We start from the raw sequence: 19,029 nt of genomic DNA on the forward strand, positions 1-19,029 counted from the left end.
CCGTGGTTGTCTTTCTACAAAGAAGACCAACCCATTCTGAAGGTTGCATCAAGATGAAAAGTATATTAATGGAATATTTAATGAATTATATATAATATAATGAAACAATAATATAATGTGTAATAATCTATTCAGTAGCCTATCTAATTTAAAATAAATATGCGTAGAGGCTCACGGGAGGGGGTAGCTGAGCGCATTGTAGTGAGTGAACATAATACGTGTTGAGAGAGAGAGAGAGAGAGAGAGAGAAGAGAGGGGGGAGAGAGAGAGAAAGAGAGAAAGAGAGAGAGAGAGCGCTTTTACGCCGAGTGTGAAGGCGCAGAGGAGAGTCTCCACGGGAAGCTCTCTGTGAAGCGCAACCTACCTGTTGGAGCTCAGTGCCGGCCAGGGCCCACAGTGTACGTGGATTCCGCACAAACATGTCTCCACGACTCCTGCTTTCCACCCTTTTGGTTGTTTTCTACGGGACGCAGACGTGCGCTGGATTTAACATAGATGAGCGCTTTCCTGTGATCAAGGAAGGCAAAACCAGCGGGAGCTTCTTTGGATTCTCTGTGGCTCAACATAAGCAGACTGTCGGCTCCACAAAGTACCTGTAAGTCATCATTTTGTGCACATGCGAGAGGTGTGCGCCTTTATTATAGTGATCCATGTAACGCGCAGGTTGTAGGTTCGCACCTGCTTTTGTCGGGAGGCGTAAAACTGCGCACTTCACGCTCCGCAGAACCGACACGTGTCTGTTTCAACGCACAACCTGGTGATGAGACTTTTATTGCGTTTTAGATTCGTCTGCAACAGCTCTTATTGTGTCTGTTATTCGCGAAACACTTCCTCTTTTCCCCAACAGGAAAAGTAGTTCTTTAATCCACCTGTTTGCGAAAGCGAAACGTCATCTAAAATGTGTCCTTTCACTGCTGTGTCTGGTGTTCTGGAGCCACACAGATTTGAAAAAGATGATGGTGATGTCGTTCTGGATTTCTTTGAATGAATGATTTTTTTTCGCCAGCCTACCTTATTCCGTTAATTTATTTTATACATTTACATTGTGGATTCTGCTCGTGATATGCCTGTAGATGGTGCTTTTTAGTCTTTTCTATAGGTTGCTGCCATTCATAGTGGATTTCATTCATTGGCACCTTTTTATCTTCTATCAGAAAGATTAACATTAAACATTCCCATTAATGTTTTGACACTTAAATCAAAATTCATCAGTTTTTTCTGATTTCACCCAGACAGTTGAGGCTCCCTTCTCACACCGACAAGTACCCAGGCAGCACATAATTATTATTATCTGCGTTTGTTGTAATATAGTGGAAAAAAATATTGTAAACCACCAAATAAGTAACATTAATTTGCATTTACATCTATGGGTTCAACACAGACTAATGTTGGTGTGAAGTGGCAGTGATGAATGTACGGAGATTAGCAGTTAACAAATGCTAAATCAAAAGCACTCCAAAAAGAGAGATCCCATCATTATAAGGTGGCCTGATTGGTTCAAAAAGACTCAACGCTCTGCTTTGTTAAAACAATATTGTAAACTCTGATAGATTATGTGAAGATCAACCAACGGTGCACACCTACAGAAAAGTTGTAACTCTACTTATCAGAAACTGCTGTGGGTGGAGTCAAAGGTTTCCCATGAGTAATCTGTTGTGTTTGGACCCCACAAAGTCTAATAAAGTGCTCTCCCCACTCAGGGTGTCTACCACTACATTTAAATAAGGCAACGCCGACAGCAGGACTCAAATCTGTAAGTTTTATACGGGGGAGGCCAACTTTCAGAAAGGTTGGGCAGCTGTAATGCCATGTGCAGCTATAAGCACATTGGCATTGGTCAAATTTAATTTAATTACCTTGCCTTGCTATCTATCATTTGTTAAACCAGAAATAGTTTTAATCAACATCAAACCACCTGTATACATAGCTAGCCTAGCTTTTGTGACCATATAATAGGCCATTGCATCTAACAGTGTGGCAAATCAAGTATACTGTCCAAAATAAAGTACACCCCGCTCATGTTCCTGTAATTCTAAGTAGAAATGTATGTAGTGGGTTTGAAGCATCCCTAGGTGCCTTTAAAAGGGGAACACAGACAGGTTTAACTTTGATGCTGAACTTTCTCACACTCACTTCCTTGTTATCAGTCTGTCTTTTGTGAGCTGAAATCTTTTTGCTGTTGCAGCAGTGTAATCCTGCAGCCTCCAGTGTTGACTGAAAATGTTCCTTGAGCACGCACGGAGCTGTGCACACAGGCCAAGTCAGTGATTCTGCAGCTTCCCAATGTGTCCCATGGCTGCTTTTATGGCCCTGCTGTTTGGATCCAGAGCTGTTTCTTTTTGCAGCACGTCTGCCCATTAGTGGTGTGGGCTGCAGTGTGAATATTTGAAAAGTGCAATCAGAAAAACCAGCCACGACACGCACAGCAGTGGCCAGTCTTTGCACATTCGTGAGTCAAACCAGATGAGGTATTGAGAGAAATGGGTTGCCGTTCCCATTGTTCACATTGCTGTAAGATATTATAAATAGTCTAGATTATAAGTGTATCCTGGTAAAAAAGGTGTCATTTAAAATTCAGCATAGTGCATAATCACGTAGTAAAATAGTTTGCTGAATAACTATAAGCTACCTGAGGCTAATTTGTACTGGGTATTCTCCAATCCCACTTTTCTTTTGGATCAGCCATTTAGTGGGATTTTTTTTTCCCTTCAGAGGGCTTTTTTGTTCTCTGTTGAAGGCAGGAGGAGGGACTGGGCAGTCAGCTGGCCACCTATTGGCTCTTCCAGTCCACTGACCCCGTGGTATGTTTGGAATGTATCGCCCTTCTCTGCACAGTCACAACCTGCCAGGTTTCAGGTTGAGACAAGACAGGAGCGAGAAGGACGTTTTCTGGGGATGGGTGTGTGTGTGTGTGTGTGTTTGTGGGGGGTGTTCCTGCACAACACAAACAAACGCGCTAAAATTTAAATTTGTGAGCAGGCGCTGCTGCCTTCATTTCACAGTCAGGAGCATCTGCGACCAGGGGGGAGGAATTTAACTTGCCTCACTGATGAGTAGCTAATCAGAGCTGAAGTGCTCATCTCTGTCTGACTGCTGTGGCCTGAAGCCATGAAAGTCAGCCATTCAATTTGACAGGGCCCTTCCCTTTTCAGCTGAGACATAAAAGGATTAAACAGCTTTAAAAACACAAACCATCTCATGTTGAGTTTCAACACGCAGAAGGTCGCCCTCTCGTTTTCCTCCAACCTCATTTTCAGTGTTGTGTAAGGCCAAGTTAGTTTAAATGATGCCGGTGGGTAAGTCATGGGGGTGACCCAGCATTCTCTCATTCGTGGAGCTGCTCTTCGTCTCATAGCGCCACAGTGACAAGCTGTGATAATCCAGCATTGTCTGGTTGACCCTCGTGCAGTAGTACAAGCAACTCAGACAAAAGGCTTTCCTGCAATAAAAGAAAAGGTTGGATCGTGACTTTGTAAAATGTTCATATGAAACACTGTTGGCCAACCTCAACATGTTCACTTTTAGTTCAGTTTTGAAAAAAATCTTTTGGTTTGGCTCAGTTGGACTTTGCCCTTGAAAATCTGGACCTATGTGAATTGATTTGTCGCCCAGTCTTTTGTTTTTATCATTAAACTGTCCTATTTTTGAAAGTTAGAAATGAACAAAGTCCTAATTTGTTAATTTTTACAAGATTAATTGTTAAGAAATAATATGATTTCATCAGTTAATGCTGTAAAGTGAAACACCAATGCAGGAGGTGGAGTTGTGTGTCACACACTGTTTGTTACCCACATTTATTGGAGCCTGAGTTAAGGGTTGGCAGCTGTTGAAGTGCTCAGTAAAATAAGCTTGTCTATTCTGCCTGTCTCTAAACTTTATGGCGTTTATTAGCTGACCCTAGTGAGGCGGTAATAGCCTCGGCTGCATCTTCCGCAGCAGCTAAATGAATGACAGCTTCTAATAACACGCTAAAAAAGATCGCGGTGGAGGCCCAGGCATCCCGCTGCTCCCCACAGAGGAGAACCTCCATGGTGGGGCTTTCATTGACTGTCCCCGCAGAGAGGACTAACAAAAGTGTAAGAGAACCCGTCTTTTTTCTCCTGGCTGTACAAATGCCCCCACACAGCAAGGAAAAGAAGGTAGTGGCAGCCTCCGGGCTAATGAGGGCTTCCAGGAGCTAGAAAAACTATATGCTTCAATACCTTTGCCCCTTTATGTCGTTTTTGATCTTTGAAGACAAATGATCCTGAAGTATCAGTTTACACTGGGTAGTGTGGGCGCCACTGTATGTGGTAACGTGCTGTCTGTCATTAGTAGCATTAGAAATTATTGATACATTGGAATAATCCAGCTTTTTAAACTGGCTGGATACAGGCTGGCTGGCTGTTACCTGCCGAGTTTGTGGCGCTCCATTCGAGTTGCGAGATAGACCAGCTGTTTGCCAATGCCTGCTTCATCCGTGCAGTTTCTGTGCAAGTACAGTATCTGTAGCTTGCTAGGTAGCATGACTACCTGTGTCAGACACCTGCAATCATTCATGCAGGGACAGCAAAAGGCTACATGGGTGTACGCTGTTGGAGCATCGTAGAGACACCAGACCGACCATCACAACAGATAAGCTTTTTCTCGTTCTAATGGGAGGCGGGTTTGCTGGGGATGACCTGCTTCATTTGCTTTGTTGTTACTGTTTCACCAATGGCAGATGGTGGTCTTCAAACAGGATGTTTGTCCAGCTGAGATACGGCGTTAGAAGTTGCACATGTGCGTGTGTCTGTGTGTAAAGAACATGGGGATGGACTGATTGTCATTTGAGCTTAATGCTGTTCAATGTACATAAGGTACAGAATCAGCTCATCTGTAGCAACGGTTTCACGCACGCAGCCTCGGTCAATGTGTGACTAGCTGGGTGTGCTGAGTGTGACTAGTGTGACTGTGCCTGTGAGACAGTGGTATATCAGAGCGCTGCTATAATACAAAAACCATTCTGTTGCACAATGAGTTGTTCAATGACACACACACAAAATGACACATTATGATTTAATATAAAAAACAAATTGCCACATTTACAGGTAACACTGCCACGAACAGTTTAGCCTTTTGTGTTACCTGCTTCTGCTGTCAAGGTAACTTCTGAAACAGACAACGATTAAAAAAAACACACACTAACTGTGTTTTCTTGTGCTTTCTTGTTTGGTCTTATTCTTTGGAAATGAATCACCACTATAAATTAGCCTTGCCCAATATCTTTGCTCACCGATTTCATTTTCAAGTCCTAAAGAGAAATTTGGCCCACGTCCGTTTCCTGTTATTCACCTGCATCCCGACAGGCTTCTCGGTGTCCAGGTGTTACAAAAAAAAAGGTTGCGCTAATGGTGCTGCAGCTCCACAGAAGATGAAGGATAAATAAGGAGTTACTTAGCTCAACGGACGTCATCACATGGAGCCTCTGTTCATTTTGTGTGGTAGAATGAGGAACACATGGTTAGCAGATGGTAACGTTGCATGAGTGTACCCGTTGACAGTGGTTTATGTAGATAACACACAGCGAGCAGAGAAGTTAGACGAGATGAAAAAGTGAGATCCATCTAACTTACTGTTTTATTTTTTTTATCCGTTTCAATATTGAGGAGTTCAGCTGTTTAGAGGAGCTGTCTGACGTCTGTCATGTTTTATGAATGATTTCTAAAAAGACCTGTTCAGGTGGGGGGAAAAAGCCCCCCGAGGTTCTGTATGTGAGGATTTTCTCTTTCTTAGCCCTGAGGGCCGAGGCCACACCCTGACACAAACTGGTCCAACTGAAGCGTACCTGCAAAAGTGATCTATCCCAGTCAAACACACTAACAGCAGCCGAAACACCCGAGCAGGCACAGGCATAAAAAATACCCAAACCCGGGAGCGTTTGGTAAAAGAGTAATCTGCACACAGCTGACGAGCATTCAGCTCTGACTTTGGCACTTTCTCTCACTTTCACTCTTTTTCAATTCTCATTATGAACTCTTGACATTTACGTGCAGGGAAAATAGTTGTGTCAGGGATCTCTTCGCACGCCTGCTCAGTCTGGATTCCAATGAAGAAGACAGATGACCTCTAAACAAGAGCGGTTTTGTCCTGACTGGCCCTGTCTCCTTCTGACGGGGGATGATACAAGGTCATCTGGGTTTCTTTTAGGGGAAGTCCTTGAAAAAGGTGTGAATTTCATTAACTGCATATGTTGCTTTGGTTGACGATCACCAGGACGCCGTGTGTGGTGTCAGATTACAGCTGTCGTTACCTTTGCTGATGGTGCTCATCGTGCGTCTTATATGCGCATCGATCAAGCGATTGTTCAACTGCACATATTTCTTCAAATGGGGCCCCTCAGCAAACGTGGGGTCCTAAGCACGGTGCGTGTTCTTGCTCATAGGGAGCCTGACCTCCCCTTCCATCCGTCTCTCACTCCTCCTGACCTTCTCCTGTGTGATGCCACAGAACTTCCTCCTGCTGGGAATTTTTCCTTTCCCGACGGAACGAAGCAGGCCACGCCTTCGGCTCCACAAGGTGTGTTTGAAGAGAATGTTTGATTTAGCCAGCCGTTCCGATCACTTGTTCGTCAGAGGGGGCAAACTACAACATGTTCTCAGTAGGAATGCAGCTGCCGCTTGCCCTCCCTCCCCTTCCCTTTGTGGGCCTCCAGCAGCATGTTTATGAGGAAGTGATGAGCACACGGGGAGATAGAAGGAAAAGTCACGTTGTAGCATTTGATGCTCGACAGGATATGAGATGTGTTGTCATTCCCGAGTCCATGCTTTTATCTCTCAAGACTTCAGAAAAGCCCAAATCCTCGTGCTGGTGGTTGACAGGGTTTGACCTGATCACAGTGATATGAAAGATCAGCTGTGATGCTTGCTTGAGCCTCTGTGGGAGCATTTTTGTGACTTTTGAACACTCCAAAGACTTAAAAGTACTTGGCAAGAGTGTTAGAAATGCAACTGGCACCAATTCTCTCAGAATCAGACTCAGATCAGCCAAGTATGTGTGTGCACGGGGAGGAATGAGTGTCCAGTTCAGCATATCAGTTTGCCTCAATAGACACATTTAAATATAAAACTGGGGAGCAAAATCATTGACACATGCAAAATAAAGAGAAGAAACCAAACCGGTCACTGTATAAATATCTTGGCACATTTGTCCAGTTAATCAATGACTTTAAACCAGTTTAAAATACCATTTCCATGACTTTACATGTGTTGTTTTAATACTATGCTGTAAAATCAAAGGCATTAGTCAACGCATCCAGAACAACAGGTGACCCATTTTACCCATGAGACTATAATAAGTGTGTTAATGAGGGTCCTGTTAGGGACACGGGACTGTTTGACCTAATTCTCTCTCTCTGTTTTTTAATACCTTCATGAGCAAAGTTCAAACTGACCCTCTGAGTAATTTATAACCGTATAAATTCGATTGGTTTCTTTTTATTTGGCTGCTGCTGTTTTTATGATGATTACATGAGTCAGAATCGATAATGCTAGTGGACAGAGACAGATCTACAGATGTCCATCCAGAGTATAATAAGTTAGTCCGTCTGCATGTCCACCAGCCTCAGTCATTTGCAGCATCTCAGACATGCGGAGGAAACCGCAGCCCTCAGAGAGCTTCCTAGTTCTCATCAGTGTGGCAGAGGCAAGTTTTTGGTCACATCGTCGTTTTGTTGCTGCTCGTTTTGTTGCTGTTGTTCAGCCTTCTACCTCAGAAAAGGAAACATTTTGTTTCACTTGCTTTCTCAACTGACAGGTTTTGTCATTGTGGCTGGGTTTCTAGTCAGTAATGGGCTAACTTAATCCTCTGGAAACAAACTCACATGACTGATTTAGGGGGAAAGACTAACTGGTTCAGGTGACTTCAGAGGGAAAACTGTTTGAAGGGAGGGTTCATGAGATGTTCTCATGATTGCTCTGCATAGACAGGGGCCATTGAGGCTGGGTTTGACTGGAGAGCAGTGCTGGAGTGGTGCAGCCTGGTACACACTTCCCTTATATTTCCTATAGAATTCATGAAATGCAAAACAAATCTGCATGTTAGATGCAGGATTTGTGGGCTGAGAAGTGGGTTTATTTTTTTTAATATACCAAGAATCTTGTTAAACAGTATCAAGTGTATCAGTAAGAGTTTATTTATTACGTTTTGCTCCCCACTTGCACCTGCCTTGTGGGCACCATCAACTGCAGAGCAACCACTTCCTAAAAGCTGTAAAGGAAATGTGTGAATGGAAAGAGGTGTAATGTCTTTGTAGATGTAATGGTTTTTATTCACATTCGTGTCAGTTCAAGTTTCTGCCCAGAACATCCGGCTCATGTCTCACGCCTGGTTGTCGACATCTTCCTCCCACAAAGTGGTGCGAATTAATCTGGTGCTGATAGTAAACAATGCATCCTGACATGCAGTCCAGTGGAGAGTTCAACATTCTGCGTGTCGGAAATTGATGATGTAGGGCAGGTGAGGGGACAAACAGGCCAGGCCAATCCCCAAGAGAGTGTTAAAGAGTTTTACTGCAAATCATTTCTAAAAGTCAAATGGAACCTGGAAGTGAAATATTCAAATTTAACCTCATGTGTGTTTTGACTGGAAGGATTATCTTTTGCCACGGTGTACTGTCTGGACACCATGATGGTGTCCTGATATAATCTAATGATTTTTATCATTTCTGTCTGCATGTTTCCAGTTTGCTTGTAGGAGCGCCCAAAGAAAAAGCCTTATTTATGAAAAATGTCAACGAAACTGGTGGCGTCTACACTTGTCCCATCACAGCCGACCCCACCGACTGCACCAGGATGGATCTGGTCGGGTCAGGTGAGCAGTGATTTGGTTTTTAGTCATTTTGTTTGACCCTTAAAAAACACAAGTTCTTCAAAGAACTGAGCAAGAAGTGGAAGTTGGTGTGAAAGTGGAACAGATAGTTCATGGAGACAGACAGCTTCAGGCGCACGTGTGGACTTTATGAGGGGAGTATGAACTCAGATTATAATTCCTTATTCCTGATATTCCACTTAATGTATAGACAAAGCTCCTCAAAACCAGACTGCACTTCAGAGGCATCCAAGCTGCACAAAGGTGTGTGTGGGGGGAGATCTTGAGATTGCCCTGATTCTTTCTAAGACTAGGATTTATTCCTTTACAGCTGCTCACTGCAGAAATGCCTCATCTTTAAAGGTTCTCCATATGGTCTGTTATCACCAAAGTTGGCCAAAGCTGTCTCCTCTCTGAGTAACTGGAACTGCATGTGTAACATCAGTTGTGTTGCTCCCGTCCATTCATGCTGGATGCAAACATTCTTTTCTGATGAGTTACAACTGTAAATTGTAACCTGTACATGATAATCAGACAGCTTTCACCTCATTCACCCAGGATGGAATCTCAGCCCCAGATCTGTGCTGTGAAACATGCGCTCATATATAGGGTCCCCCACTAGCTCCATTCTAAATGAAAGGTTATTAACTGTTAGGCTCTGGGTTTTATCTGAAGGTGAATAGGCCTCCCAGAGCCTCAGGTAGGAGAGCCATAATTAAAAGATTCTTCTCTTTGTTGAGGTTACAGTCACATTTGTGTTGGTAATATGTGTCTGGGCATGATCTAATCCAAATGAGTGTTTCCTGTTTGAGGAATTTGATCAATTTTGTTTATGTTTTGAAGACTGAAACTTGGTTCTCTCTGCGTATGAGTGACATTAATGTTAAATGTGAAAGGGAATGGAAACTTGAATTATTCTGCTAATGTTTCAAATCTTCCACAGCAACCCAATCTGAGATGGTGGAGGGCATGTGGCTGGGCGTGACGGTGGCCAGTCAAAGAGTGCAGACAGGGGGCCGCGTGCTGGTGAGATGACAACCGCGCTACTCACCGTCAGTGAGACGGGTGCCTTTTCACTGTTGCTATCAAAGTTAATAGATTAAGATTGTAGATCTGTAGTAGAGGATATGTGGGGAGATAAAAATCATTATGTTTTAATCCTTAAGCTTCAGCATCCTCACTGCAGCATACTGATATTTCACTTGCTATGCATACGCTAACGACAACAGTTAACACACTGTCTTTAGAGTATGACTAAATAAAACCAATTTATAAAATTTCATGTGACTCATTAAAGAAAAGCTTCTCCTCTGGTATCCAGGCATGTGGCCATCGCTATGTGAAAATCACATTGGCTGATTGGAGGATGATTGGAAAGTGCTACGTCAGGGGCAATGACCTGACCTTTGACCCCTTAGATGAATGGCAAGAAGACAAATATGAGGTCTGCAACCCCAACTTTAACATGGAGCTCGAGGGCATGTGCAACATGGGGATCTCAGCGGGCATGACAGACACTGACGTCTACATTGGAGCAACGGGCAGCTACCATTGGCAAGGTGGGCGGAGTCAGTACCTCAGAGGGGGCATTTAATGGTGCACTACGTGATCTTGCATGGTTTCAGTGCGTTTTCTTTTTTGTCTCAAATCGCTTCGATCTGCTAGCTGCCTGCATCTTGAATACACTGTGAAAAGCCCAGTCTGTGGAGATAACATGGAAGGGGGGGTGGTTGTTAAATGTAAAAACCACTAGAAGGAAAAGCTGTGCACCAAGATACAACAAATCATATTCCATGCAATCACTGAGAAGATACTGGGGTGCGTTTATGACATTTATGAAACACTTGGGGAAGGAGCGGGCTCACTCTGTGTTCTTTGGTATTTATTTTGAATGCCAAGTGATGTCATCGCAAAGTGACTTTTAACAGGCTACGTCTACAGATGGAGATTCAGTGTCAAAGAAACTCAGCAGTCTAACATTGACATTGTTCTGTGTCTGGAAAGACTGCTCATTGCTCTATTGAAGCAATGTAAGATTGTTCTTTTCTGCTTTGTTTTAAAGGAAATGTTCATGTAACCTGGAGAGACCCAGAAAACTCCTGGGACTCTGTGGTCAAAGACTTTGGCCAGCTGAAAAAAACACATAGTTATATGGGTAAATATCCTGCGCGTGCGTGCATCAGATAAACTGTGTAATAGTTGGGGTGGGACGGAGATTTGATGTGCCTTTGCCCACAGGTTACTCAGTTCTGGAGGAGAAAAAGGTGCGGAGCCGTGACGATTACACCGTATTGACAGGGTCCCCTCGGTATGAGTCCAAGGGTGCCGTGATGTTCGGGACAAAGAATAACAGGCATATCGCCTTGGATTTTACCATTCCTGGGGAACAAGTGGGCTCGTACTTTGGGAACAGCCTGGCTGTCACCGACCTTAACAATGATGAGTGCGTCTGTTAAAGCAATACCAGCAGATGTTCCTTTACTTCCTCATAAACCAGAACTTTGCAGAGGTGTAGCGTGTGTTTTTAGCAGCCTCTGCTTGTTTCAGCATGTGCATGATGACATGATAAATGAAAACCTGTCTTTTCATGTGTCCGTTTAATGGCGCGGCCTCCTCAGCTATGTGTGTTTGCATGTTACACTCTGCTTTTACCTTTCCTTGCAGCTGGAATGACCTGATTGTTGGCGCTCCCTTTTATTTTGACCGCATGAAAGATCAGGGAGGAGCAGTTTATATCTTCATGAATGAAAACGGATCTTTCCGAGAGACGGCCACTCTGGTGCTCAAAGGTCCGTCCAACTCTGCCTTTGGCTTGGCTGTAGCCGCTGTTGGTGATATCAACCAAGATGGATTCCAAGGTATGGAGCTAAAATCCTCCTTTATGTTTTCACAATTTCTCTGAAGTGATGTATAAAATAACAACACGGCTTGTGTAAAAGGTCCCGTGGTTCTGTATGTATTTGCAGTCATGTCAGCACAGAATCAGACCATATTAGGCAAAAAAAAAAACAACAACAACTGGTGCTATGCTGCCACCTCGAGGGGAGAAAGTTTCTAACCGCAGTTTCCTCTCAGCACATCGTTTTAATTTTCATTCATCTGCAGACTTTGCAGTCGGAGCTCCGTTCCAAGACACAGGGAGGGTCTACATATGGCTTGGAAGTGATACGGGAATCTCGGAGCAGCACAGCCAGGTAAAACTTTCCCCAGAAAGATCTCGTTCAGAGTTTCGCATCTGTTGTGCTGATCTCCTGCGTCGATGCTGCCCCCTGTAGGTGATAGAAGGTAAGACTTTGGGTAACGGAGGCTTTAAGACTTTCGGATACTCGATCAATGGAGGGATGGACATGGATGGAAACAGTTACCCTGACATCTTGGTCGGCTCCCTGGATGACCGCATTGCTCTGCTCAGGTGAAAAACATTTTACAGAGTTTTTTGTTTGTTTTATTTCTTTTTTTCCTGTTTAAAGTCCACCCAGTCTAATTTATTATGTACTTATGTTATTTTTCAGGGCTCGTCCTGTTGTTCACTTAACCACAGACTTCACCGTGGAGCCAAAGATTGTGGACCCAAACCAGTGTCCTGCAAACACTCCCTGGTGAGTCGTCTGCTGAGTCTAAATCAGCATTAATTTCCCCTGCGGTCTGAGAACCATGTTCAGCTTCTGTCTCTTTGTTTGGCAGCATAACAGCAACTCTGTGCATGTCCTTCACTCTGAGCAATGGAAACAAGGACTTCAAGAAAGATATCAGTGAGTGTTGTTGTTCTCATCAGTCACAATCCATCACTCATGTGATTTGTCAATCAGTAATGGTTTTGAATTTCAATCTGCTGTGCTGGACATACAGTGTGCATAGACATTAATGCTTCACCACCTGGAGTTTCTGTAAAACCTGTAAATCACTCAACATGTTCTATGTTCTACAGCGGTGAACTACACAATCGAGGCAGACACAGGGAGAAAAAGAAGCCCTCGAGTTCGTTTTCAAGATAATCTCGACGACACCTTCACCGGATCCCTGAGTCTTCCGTCTTCTAAATCTAAGTGCCAGACTGTGAAACTTAATGTGCTGGTACGATTTCAGTTGTTCTGTAGGATCCAAGTGCCGCAATATCTTTGTGTGACAAATGAGCTTCATCTGAGCATTTGAAATCACTTTGCAGACTCCAGTGATGGACAAACTGAAACCCGTGGACTTTTCACTCAGTGTATCCTTAAGCGAGCCAAAGCCCAAATCCAGGCGGTCCCTGCAGAATCTGGACTCTTATCCAATTCTGAGCCATGATCAGAAACTCTCTGAAATAGCAGAGGTAGCTCTAACAGTAACCTAATCCTGCCTGAGATTATGTGATGATAAATTTATTTATTTTATTTCTCCTGCAGATCAACTTTCAGAAGGAATGTGGTACCGATAATAAATGCAGCAGCAACCTGCAGGTGTCAGCAAGGTTTATTGATGAAAACAACAACGCTTATCCCAGGTAGCAAAGTGCAAATATATTTCCAGATTAATTTTTTTATTAGTATCGATATGTTACGTGTTTTTTCTGAGTTCTAAAAAATATTCTCCAAAGCAATTTCTGACAGATGTTAACTCATGAAATTACTTTTAAAAAAATTATGCTGATTGCAGCTTTTATAGTCCCTAAACACATCTCAAAATGCAGTATGCAATTGTGAAACAATAGCTATAGCTTGCATTTGTCTTTCAATTAATAATGAAAAATGAGTTAACAAATGTCATATCGTGTCCCAGGAAGGGCAAATTCCAGGTCCTTCAGTTAAACAGCAGTGTGAAGATAATAAGGCTGAAGATTGAGGTGACCAATGTTCCCAGTACCGGGAAGCTGGCTGAGGACGCTCATCAGGCCGCGCTTAACGTCACCATCCCTGACGCGCTGAGGTACTCTGGCGTCAGGTCAGAGGTACGTCCACTAGGGGGCAGCACAGGCGCGTCGTCCTCTGAAGACGTTATTACGATTACGTCATAGCGTCTGTCTGTCTGTCTGGCTGGCTGGCTGTCTGTCTGTCTGTAAGCAAAATAATGCCAGAATGGATTTTATTGAAATTTTAAATGAAATGTTAGCAATGGGAAAAGGAGTACATAATTAAATTGGTTATGTTCCGGATTACCATCCTTTGATCATAAAGTAACCTACGAAAGTATATAACCTAGTATTACTACCGCCTAATATTCTATATTAGGTTACTGGCACTGGTTAACTTGCATATTTTTAAGTTCAACAACCACAATTAAATGATGACAACTCAGATTTCTCTCCAGATGCCTTGATTCTTTAATCTGAATCATATATGGAAGGTATTCCAAGCATGTGGAGCATTAGTTTTGGGTATAAGACAGAATGTGGAAAAATTGAGCTGCTTGTTTTCCTTATGACACGCATTTTATTCCTGAAAGACCACTGAATTTCCATTAGACACACAAATTAGCATTTCAGCTGTAAAAAGTACATGAATCCTGTGTTTAGGACCACGATGTCCAATGCAGTTTTGAAGAAACGTTGATATGCGAGCTGGGAAATCCTCTAAAAGGGAATGAAAAGGTAAGTGTAGACTTACCTTCCACTATTTCCTTCTTTTGTCCTCTTAATCAGGATTTAAAAAAAAAAATTCCATGATCAGGTTTCACTTAAGCTCAAGTTTGAGACATCAGGGATCGATCTGTACACCCGAGAGCTGGAGGCCCAACTGATGCTCACCACGTAAGTGCAGTATTTTTTTGTGGCCCTTTTTATTGTTGTGGCGATGGACTCTGACATCATCAGTGTTCTAATGAAGGCTGTGTTTCCAGTCTTAGTGAACAGGCTGACCTGAGGCCTGTTACTGTGGCCCTGATGATTGAAAACACCATCATCCCTTCATTCTCCGTGTAGGTTCCGCGTAAACATATTGCACATTCCATCTGATGCTGTGCGCACTCATCTTAAACCTACGCTCTTTCCAGAGTCAACCCGCCGGTGCAAACCAAATTTGGTGGTACGGTCAAAGGCGAGTCAGCCATGGTCAACACCAGTGACATTGGCAGTCTGGTGGAGTTCACCTTCGATGTGAGTCACTTCATTCATTCAGACTACATTAGACCACTAGCGCTGAGGGCTCCTCGCCCACATTTCTTCATCTCCACCCTGTTTTGGAGCTTTTGTGTGGCTGCATCTGAAAAATATTAAGCGAAATAGACACTACAGGGTGGATGCTATTTTTGATGGTATGGTCCAGTTTTTTTTTATTTTTTAACCCATTTACTATTTCCTTTGGTATTTAGGTGAACCTAATAGGGCAGCCACTGGGAGAACTGGGGACCCTGGCTGTGGAGTTTAACTGGCCTTTTGAGGTGGCAAATGGAAAGTGGCTGCTGTACCTGACAAAGATCGTTGTTTCTGGGCAATCAGAAATGGAGTGTAACCCCCCGGGAAACGTTGTAAATCCGCTCAATGTAAGCTTCGATTTGGGAGTTTGCTTTAATTGCATACTGAACTACAGCATGAGGGTGTGATCACTGTTCATGTCCAATCTCATCCAGAGACATTTCAAATGTCTGCTTAAAAAGCTTTATTTTTTATCCATTTCTACATGTCTGACACAAAAGATGCCAAAATCCCAGCAAAAAAAGGTTTTGAACCCAGCTTTAATGAAACTGTGGAGAAAAGACTTTAAAACCACAGTAGGTCCGTGGCTTTAATGAAATAGCCATGCAAAATAAATACAACCACATTCATGTCTTTAGAAAGAAGTATTTCTGCCAGATTAACAATTTGTTGGCCTAAATCTACACTTATAAACATGCTCATCACTGGCCAGAGTTCAAGAGGTTGGTTTATTCATACGATTTATGAATCATGGCATGTGAGATCTGAGGCAGACCCTGCAGGAGGAAGGAATGTGGCTGGAAAATAGTGTGAAAATGGATTTCAGGCCAAACCACAGCTGTACAGAAATACACTCTGGAAAAAAAAAGCATCTGCGTAAGCTTACATAAATGTTACCCAGCCTGAAATAGAAAGTCATAATATCCAGATATAGACGGTGCTATATTGAGCGGAAATTGGTAATGTCTTTATCTAAGGCAGCAATTACCTCTGATGTCACGGCTCTGTCTCTTCTGCTTCCTCCTTTAATTTTTACGCCTCGTCTTCCTTGTCCAGCTGCTGCTGAGTGAACCAACACATACACGCACCAAACGGCAGGTCCTCATAGACGACGGGGAAGCGACTCAGCAGCTTATTGTCAAACCTCAGGCACTGCTCACGCCCAAACAGTCCTTTATGTTGGTGAGTGAAGTGAATGAACTTCAGGCTGTGATTGAAAAAAATAAATGGTATCATATTGTCACACTGTCACATCAACACTGAATTCCTTACTGGTCATTAGTGAGCAAAACCATTATGATTTTTCTGATTATGTGTTTTAGGAATGCGGCGAGGGGACAGCTCGGTGTGTGACGTTCAGCTGTCCGTTGCTCAACATGACGGATTCAGCAAAGATTCACGTCCGCTCCCGTTTGTGGAATGGCACAATGCTAGAGGTCAGGAGGCACTTGGACGGACCTCTTTGATTGTTAAATTACTGTGGTCTTGATAGCGTACTTCTGTGTGTGTGTGTGTGTGTGTGTGTGTGTGTGTGTGTGTGTGTGTGCAGGACTACCCCAATGCTCTGAGAGTTACAGTCAAAGGTACAGCCACCCTGATGCTGATCACAAATAACCCAAGCATCAAGATGGAGAGTCAGAACATTTCGGTGAGTGATGATAGCCGATGATGAGGATGATGATATATGTATATTTTATCAATGTTTGATTGTTTTTCAATAGGGGTGTCTGTAAAAATCCCAGTTTCAGGTGCCAGTTTAATGTGAATCCTGTAGCAGACTGAAAACTGAGAACAAGCCAAGTTTAAAGCTGATACAGTGCTTGTCAGGAGCTGCGGCTGTGCTGCAAATTTATTTCTGTGTTTGTCATAGTTCACAGTACAAATTGACCCTGTGGAGGAGCTGGAGGTACCCTACGAACTCCCACTAGAGATCATCATCTCTGCAGCTGTGGCAGGAATTCTACTGCTGGGAATCATCATCCTTATCCTGTGGAAGGTGAGTCTGCTGAGAAACGATGACTTTCTGTGTTTTGGAGTGTGAAATTTCTCCAGATCAAACCAGCTGTTGCCTCCAGGTGGTGCGATAGTTTACTCTTTTGACTGATCTATGACCTCCACATGGAGCCATAAGTCTAACACCCGTACACCCCCCTCCTCCTCTCCCAGTGTGGCTTCTTCCAGAGGGCCAACAGGAGGGAGATGTATGAGGCCAAGGCCCAGAAGGCTGAGATGAAGATTCAGCCCTCTGAGACAGAGAGGCTAACTGAAGACTACTGAGGCCCCCATGAGTCCAGCAACATGCACCAGTGGGGCTTTTGGGTAATCACACCCCTACCACGGCATTTTCTGTGACTAACCTAATTACGGCACGAGATGGGGGAAGTGATTAAACTTCAACTTAACCCAATTTTTTCCAGCTCTTTGCTGCTTCTGTGCTCCGCTCGGGCTAACACGTGTTGAGCCACTGATGTTTACGCGATTATTTATGCTGCTTACTCTCTTTCCTCTCAGTGTGGGTCTTCTACCTCTTCTGCTTCTGAATCTTGAATCTCCTCTGCATCAGTCCCAGGTCTGCAGCAGCTTGAATGCTCATCCTCTTTGTTAACGTCACCTCTTTCTCTCTCCTCTCCCTCCAGCATGGATTCTTCAAGCGCGCCGTCTATTACCGGATAATGCCGAAGCACCAGGGGGTTCGAATTTCCAGGGCTGAGCGGCATCAATTTAACCTGGGATTTCAGCCTGAGGAGCCCCAGAAAAGGTTGTGGATCACAAACTGGAGCGAGATGCAGCATCACGAATACTGAGGCATTTGTTTTGGACCGTGAACTGCTCACATCACACTGGTTTGACATGGGCCACTAAAGGAAGACTAAGCGCACGAGGACCGTGCATTGTTTTTGGCACATTCATTTTTATCACTTTTCAGTGCAATATACTGAAGTTATATGTTTCAGTGATTTGAGGCTTTTATCACAGACACAGCCGCGGTGCATTCAGGAGCAAACCCATCTGATCCCAATGCAGATTGTACTTTTACCGAACTTTTACTTTGTCTGTGCTTTTCTTTTTTCTTTCTCTTTTGTTTATTGCTCACCATGTTTTGTTTTTTTCATTTTCGTCTGTAATAACAGGGGAGGAGCGTTGATTTTCTCTGTTATCGTGGCACTTTGTGGTCGTTAAATTAAGGTTTTTAAGACATAACGTTCAATTTTGGGATTATTTTCAAACGTCAGTGTTTGACCAGCATTAACTTCTTAAGTGCTGTTTTGGTTACAGCACTGACCCTAAATGGAAAAAAACTGTCTCGGATTTAAATTACAGAGAAAAATCATGTCTCACCGAGGTACGCAGGAAAATGACCGTTCATTATGAAATAATGATTTTCAAAGCCCAGCTGCACGCATTTTAATTTATCCACTTTTAATCCCATGGCAACAGTCACACATTCTTAGAACAACCTGATAAAGAATAAATAGCTGCTTGTGAGTATGCGGGCAGTCTTTGGTGATGAGAGGAGAGTCACTTAGTTCTTATTTATTACAATTTATATGCTGTTACGGGAGGGAAAGAGTTCCTTTATCTGGGTATCGAAAAGAACGATTCCACATACTGGAGGTCATGCACACTGGATTAAATAATGCAAGAAATAAAAAGTACGGTATGTGTGAAAGATTAGATCATGAATTGTACATAGAAATGGGTGTTTTGAATTCATGGCATTGATGTTGTTGTTTTTATTGTTCACTCGTGCTTTGTATTTTTGTGCGATAAGGACGACAGCGAGAAGACAGACCTGTGGAATGTTTCCAAGCCATTTTAGCCTGCTCTGAGGGTAACCTGCAGCACTGAAAGTCTGGACCAGGAGACATTACTCGACAGTCTCTGATGGGACTGAGTGCTGCACAATAATTACACTTTGTCCTTGTTACCCGAGAGCCAGCAGGCTGCATCTGTGAGAACTACAGAGGCTCCATTGACTCTGTGAGTTAAGAGGAAACTGCGGAAGCCAGTCTCTGAAATCTGTGGTGTTTTTTTTAATGTTATTAAATAGTTTTTTATCAACTTTTGGGGGTTTATTGTGTTTACTGTCTTTC

The 19,029-nt window shown here is 43.3% G+C and overlaps 1 protein-coding gene across 1 annotated transcript; it reads left to right on the forward strand.

Moving 5' to 3' along the window:
* The first annotated feature begins 299 nt into the window (after positions 1-299).
* On the forward strand, positions 300-18,999 carry itga3b (integrin, alpha 3b). Its single transcript, XM_003961473.3, has 26 exons — positions 300-595; positions 8,702-8,829; positions 9,770-9,852; positions 10,148-10,385; positions 10,889-10,981; positions 11,065-11,269; positions 11,491-11,684; positions 11,932-12,020; positions 12,102-12,238; positions 12,339-12,425; positions 12,511-12,578; positions 12,755-12,900; positions 12,992-13,138; positions 13,212-13,309; positions 13,585-13,753; positions 14,318-14,392; positions 14,472-14,551; positions 14,641-14,718; positions 14,794-14,896; positions 15,112-15,282; positions 15,992-16,117; positions 16,258-16,371; positions 16,485-16,583; positions 16,806-16,931; positions 17,102-17,254; positions 17,572-18,999. The coding sequence occupies exons 1-25, from the start codon at positions 420-422 to the stop codon at positions 17,210-17,212; spliced, it is 3,141 nt and encodes a 1,046-aa protein (XP_003961522.3). The 5' UTR covers positions 300-419; the 3' UTR covers positions 17,213-17,254; positions 17,572-18,999.
* The last annotated feature ends 30 nt before the right edge of the window (positions 19,000-19,029 follow it).

This window comes from Takifugu rubripes, chromosome 1, assembly GCF_901000725.2.
Source record: "Takifugu rubripes chromosome 1, fTakRub1.2, whole genome shotgun sequence".
Lineage (NCBI taxonomy): Eukaryota > Metazoa > Chordata > Actinopteri > Tetraodontiformes > Tetraodontidae > Takifugu > Takifugu rubripes.

Excerpts from the sequence above, each read along its gene's own strand:
- itga3b (XM_003961473.3), top strand. The coding sequence starts at position 420 with ATGTCTCCACGACTCCTGCTTTCCACCCTTTTGGTTGTTTTCTACGGG. Across the intron at positions 10,982-11,064 it reads AAAAACACATAGTTATATGG|GTTACTCAGTTCTGGAGGAG; the intron begins GTAAATATCCTG and ends CTTTGCCCACAG. Across the intron at positions 14,719-14,793 it reads ATCATCCCTTCATTCTCCGT|AGTCAACCCGCCGGTGCAAA; the intron begins GTAGGTTCCGCG and ends CGCTCTTTCCAG.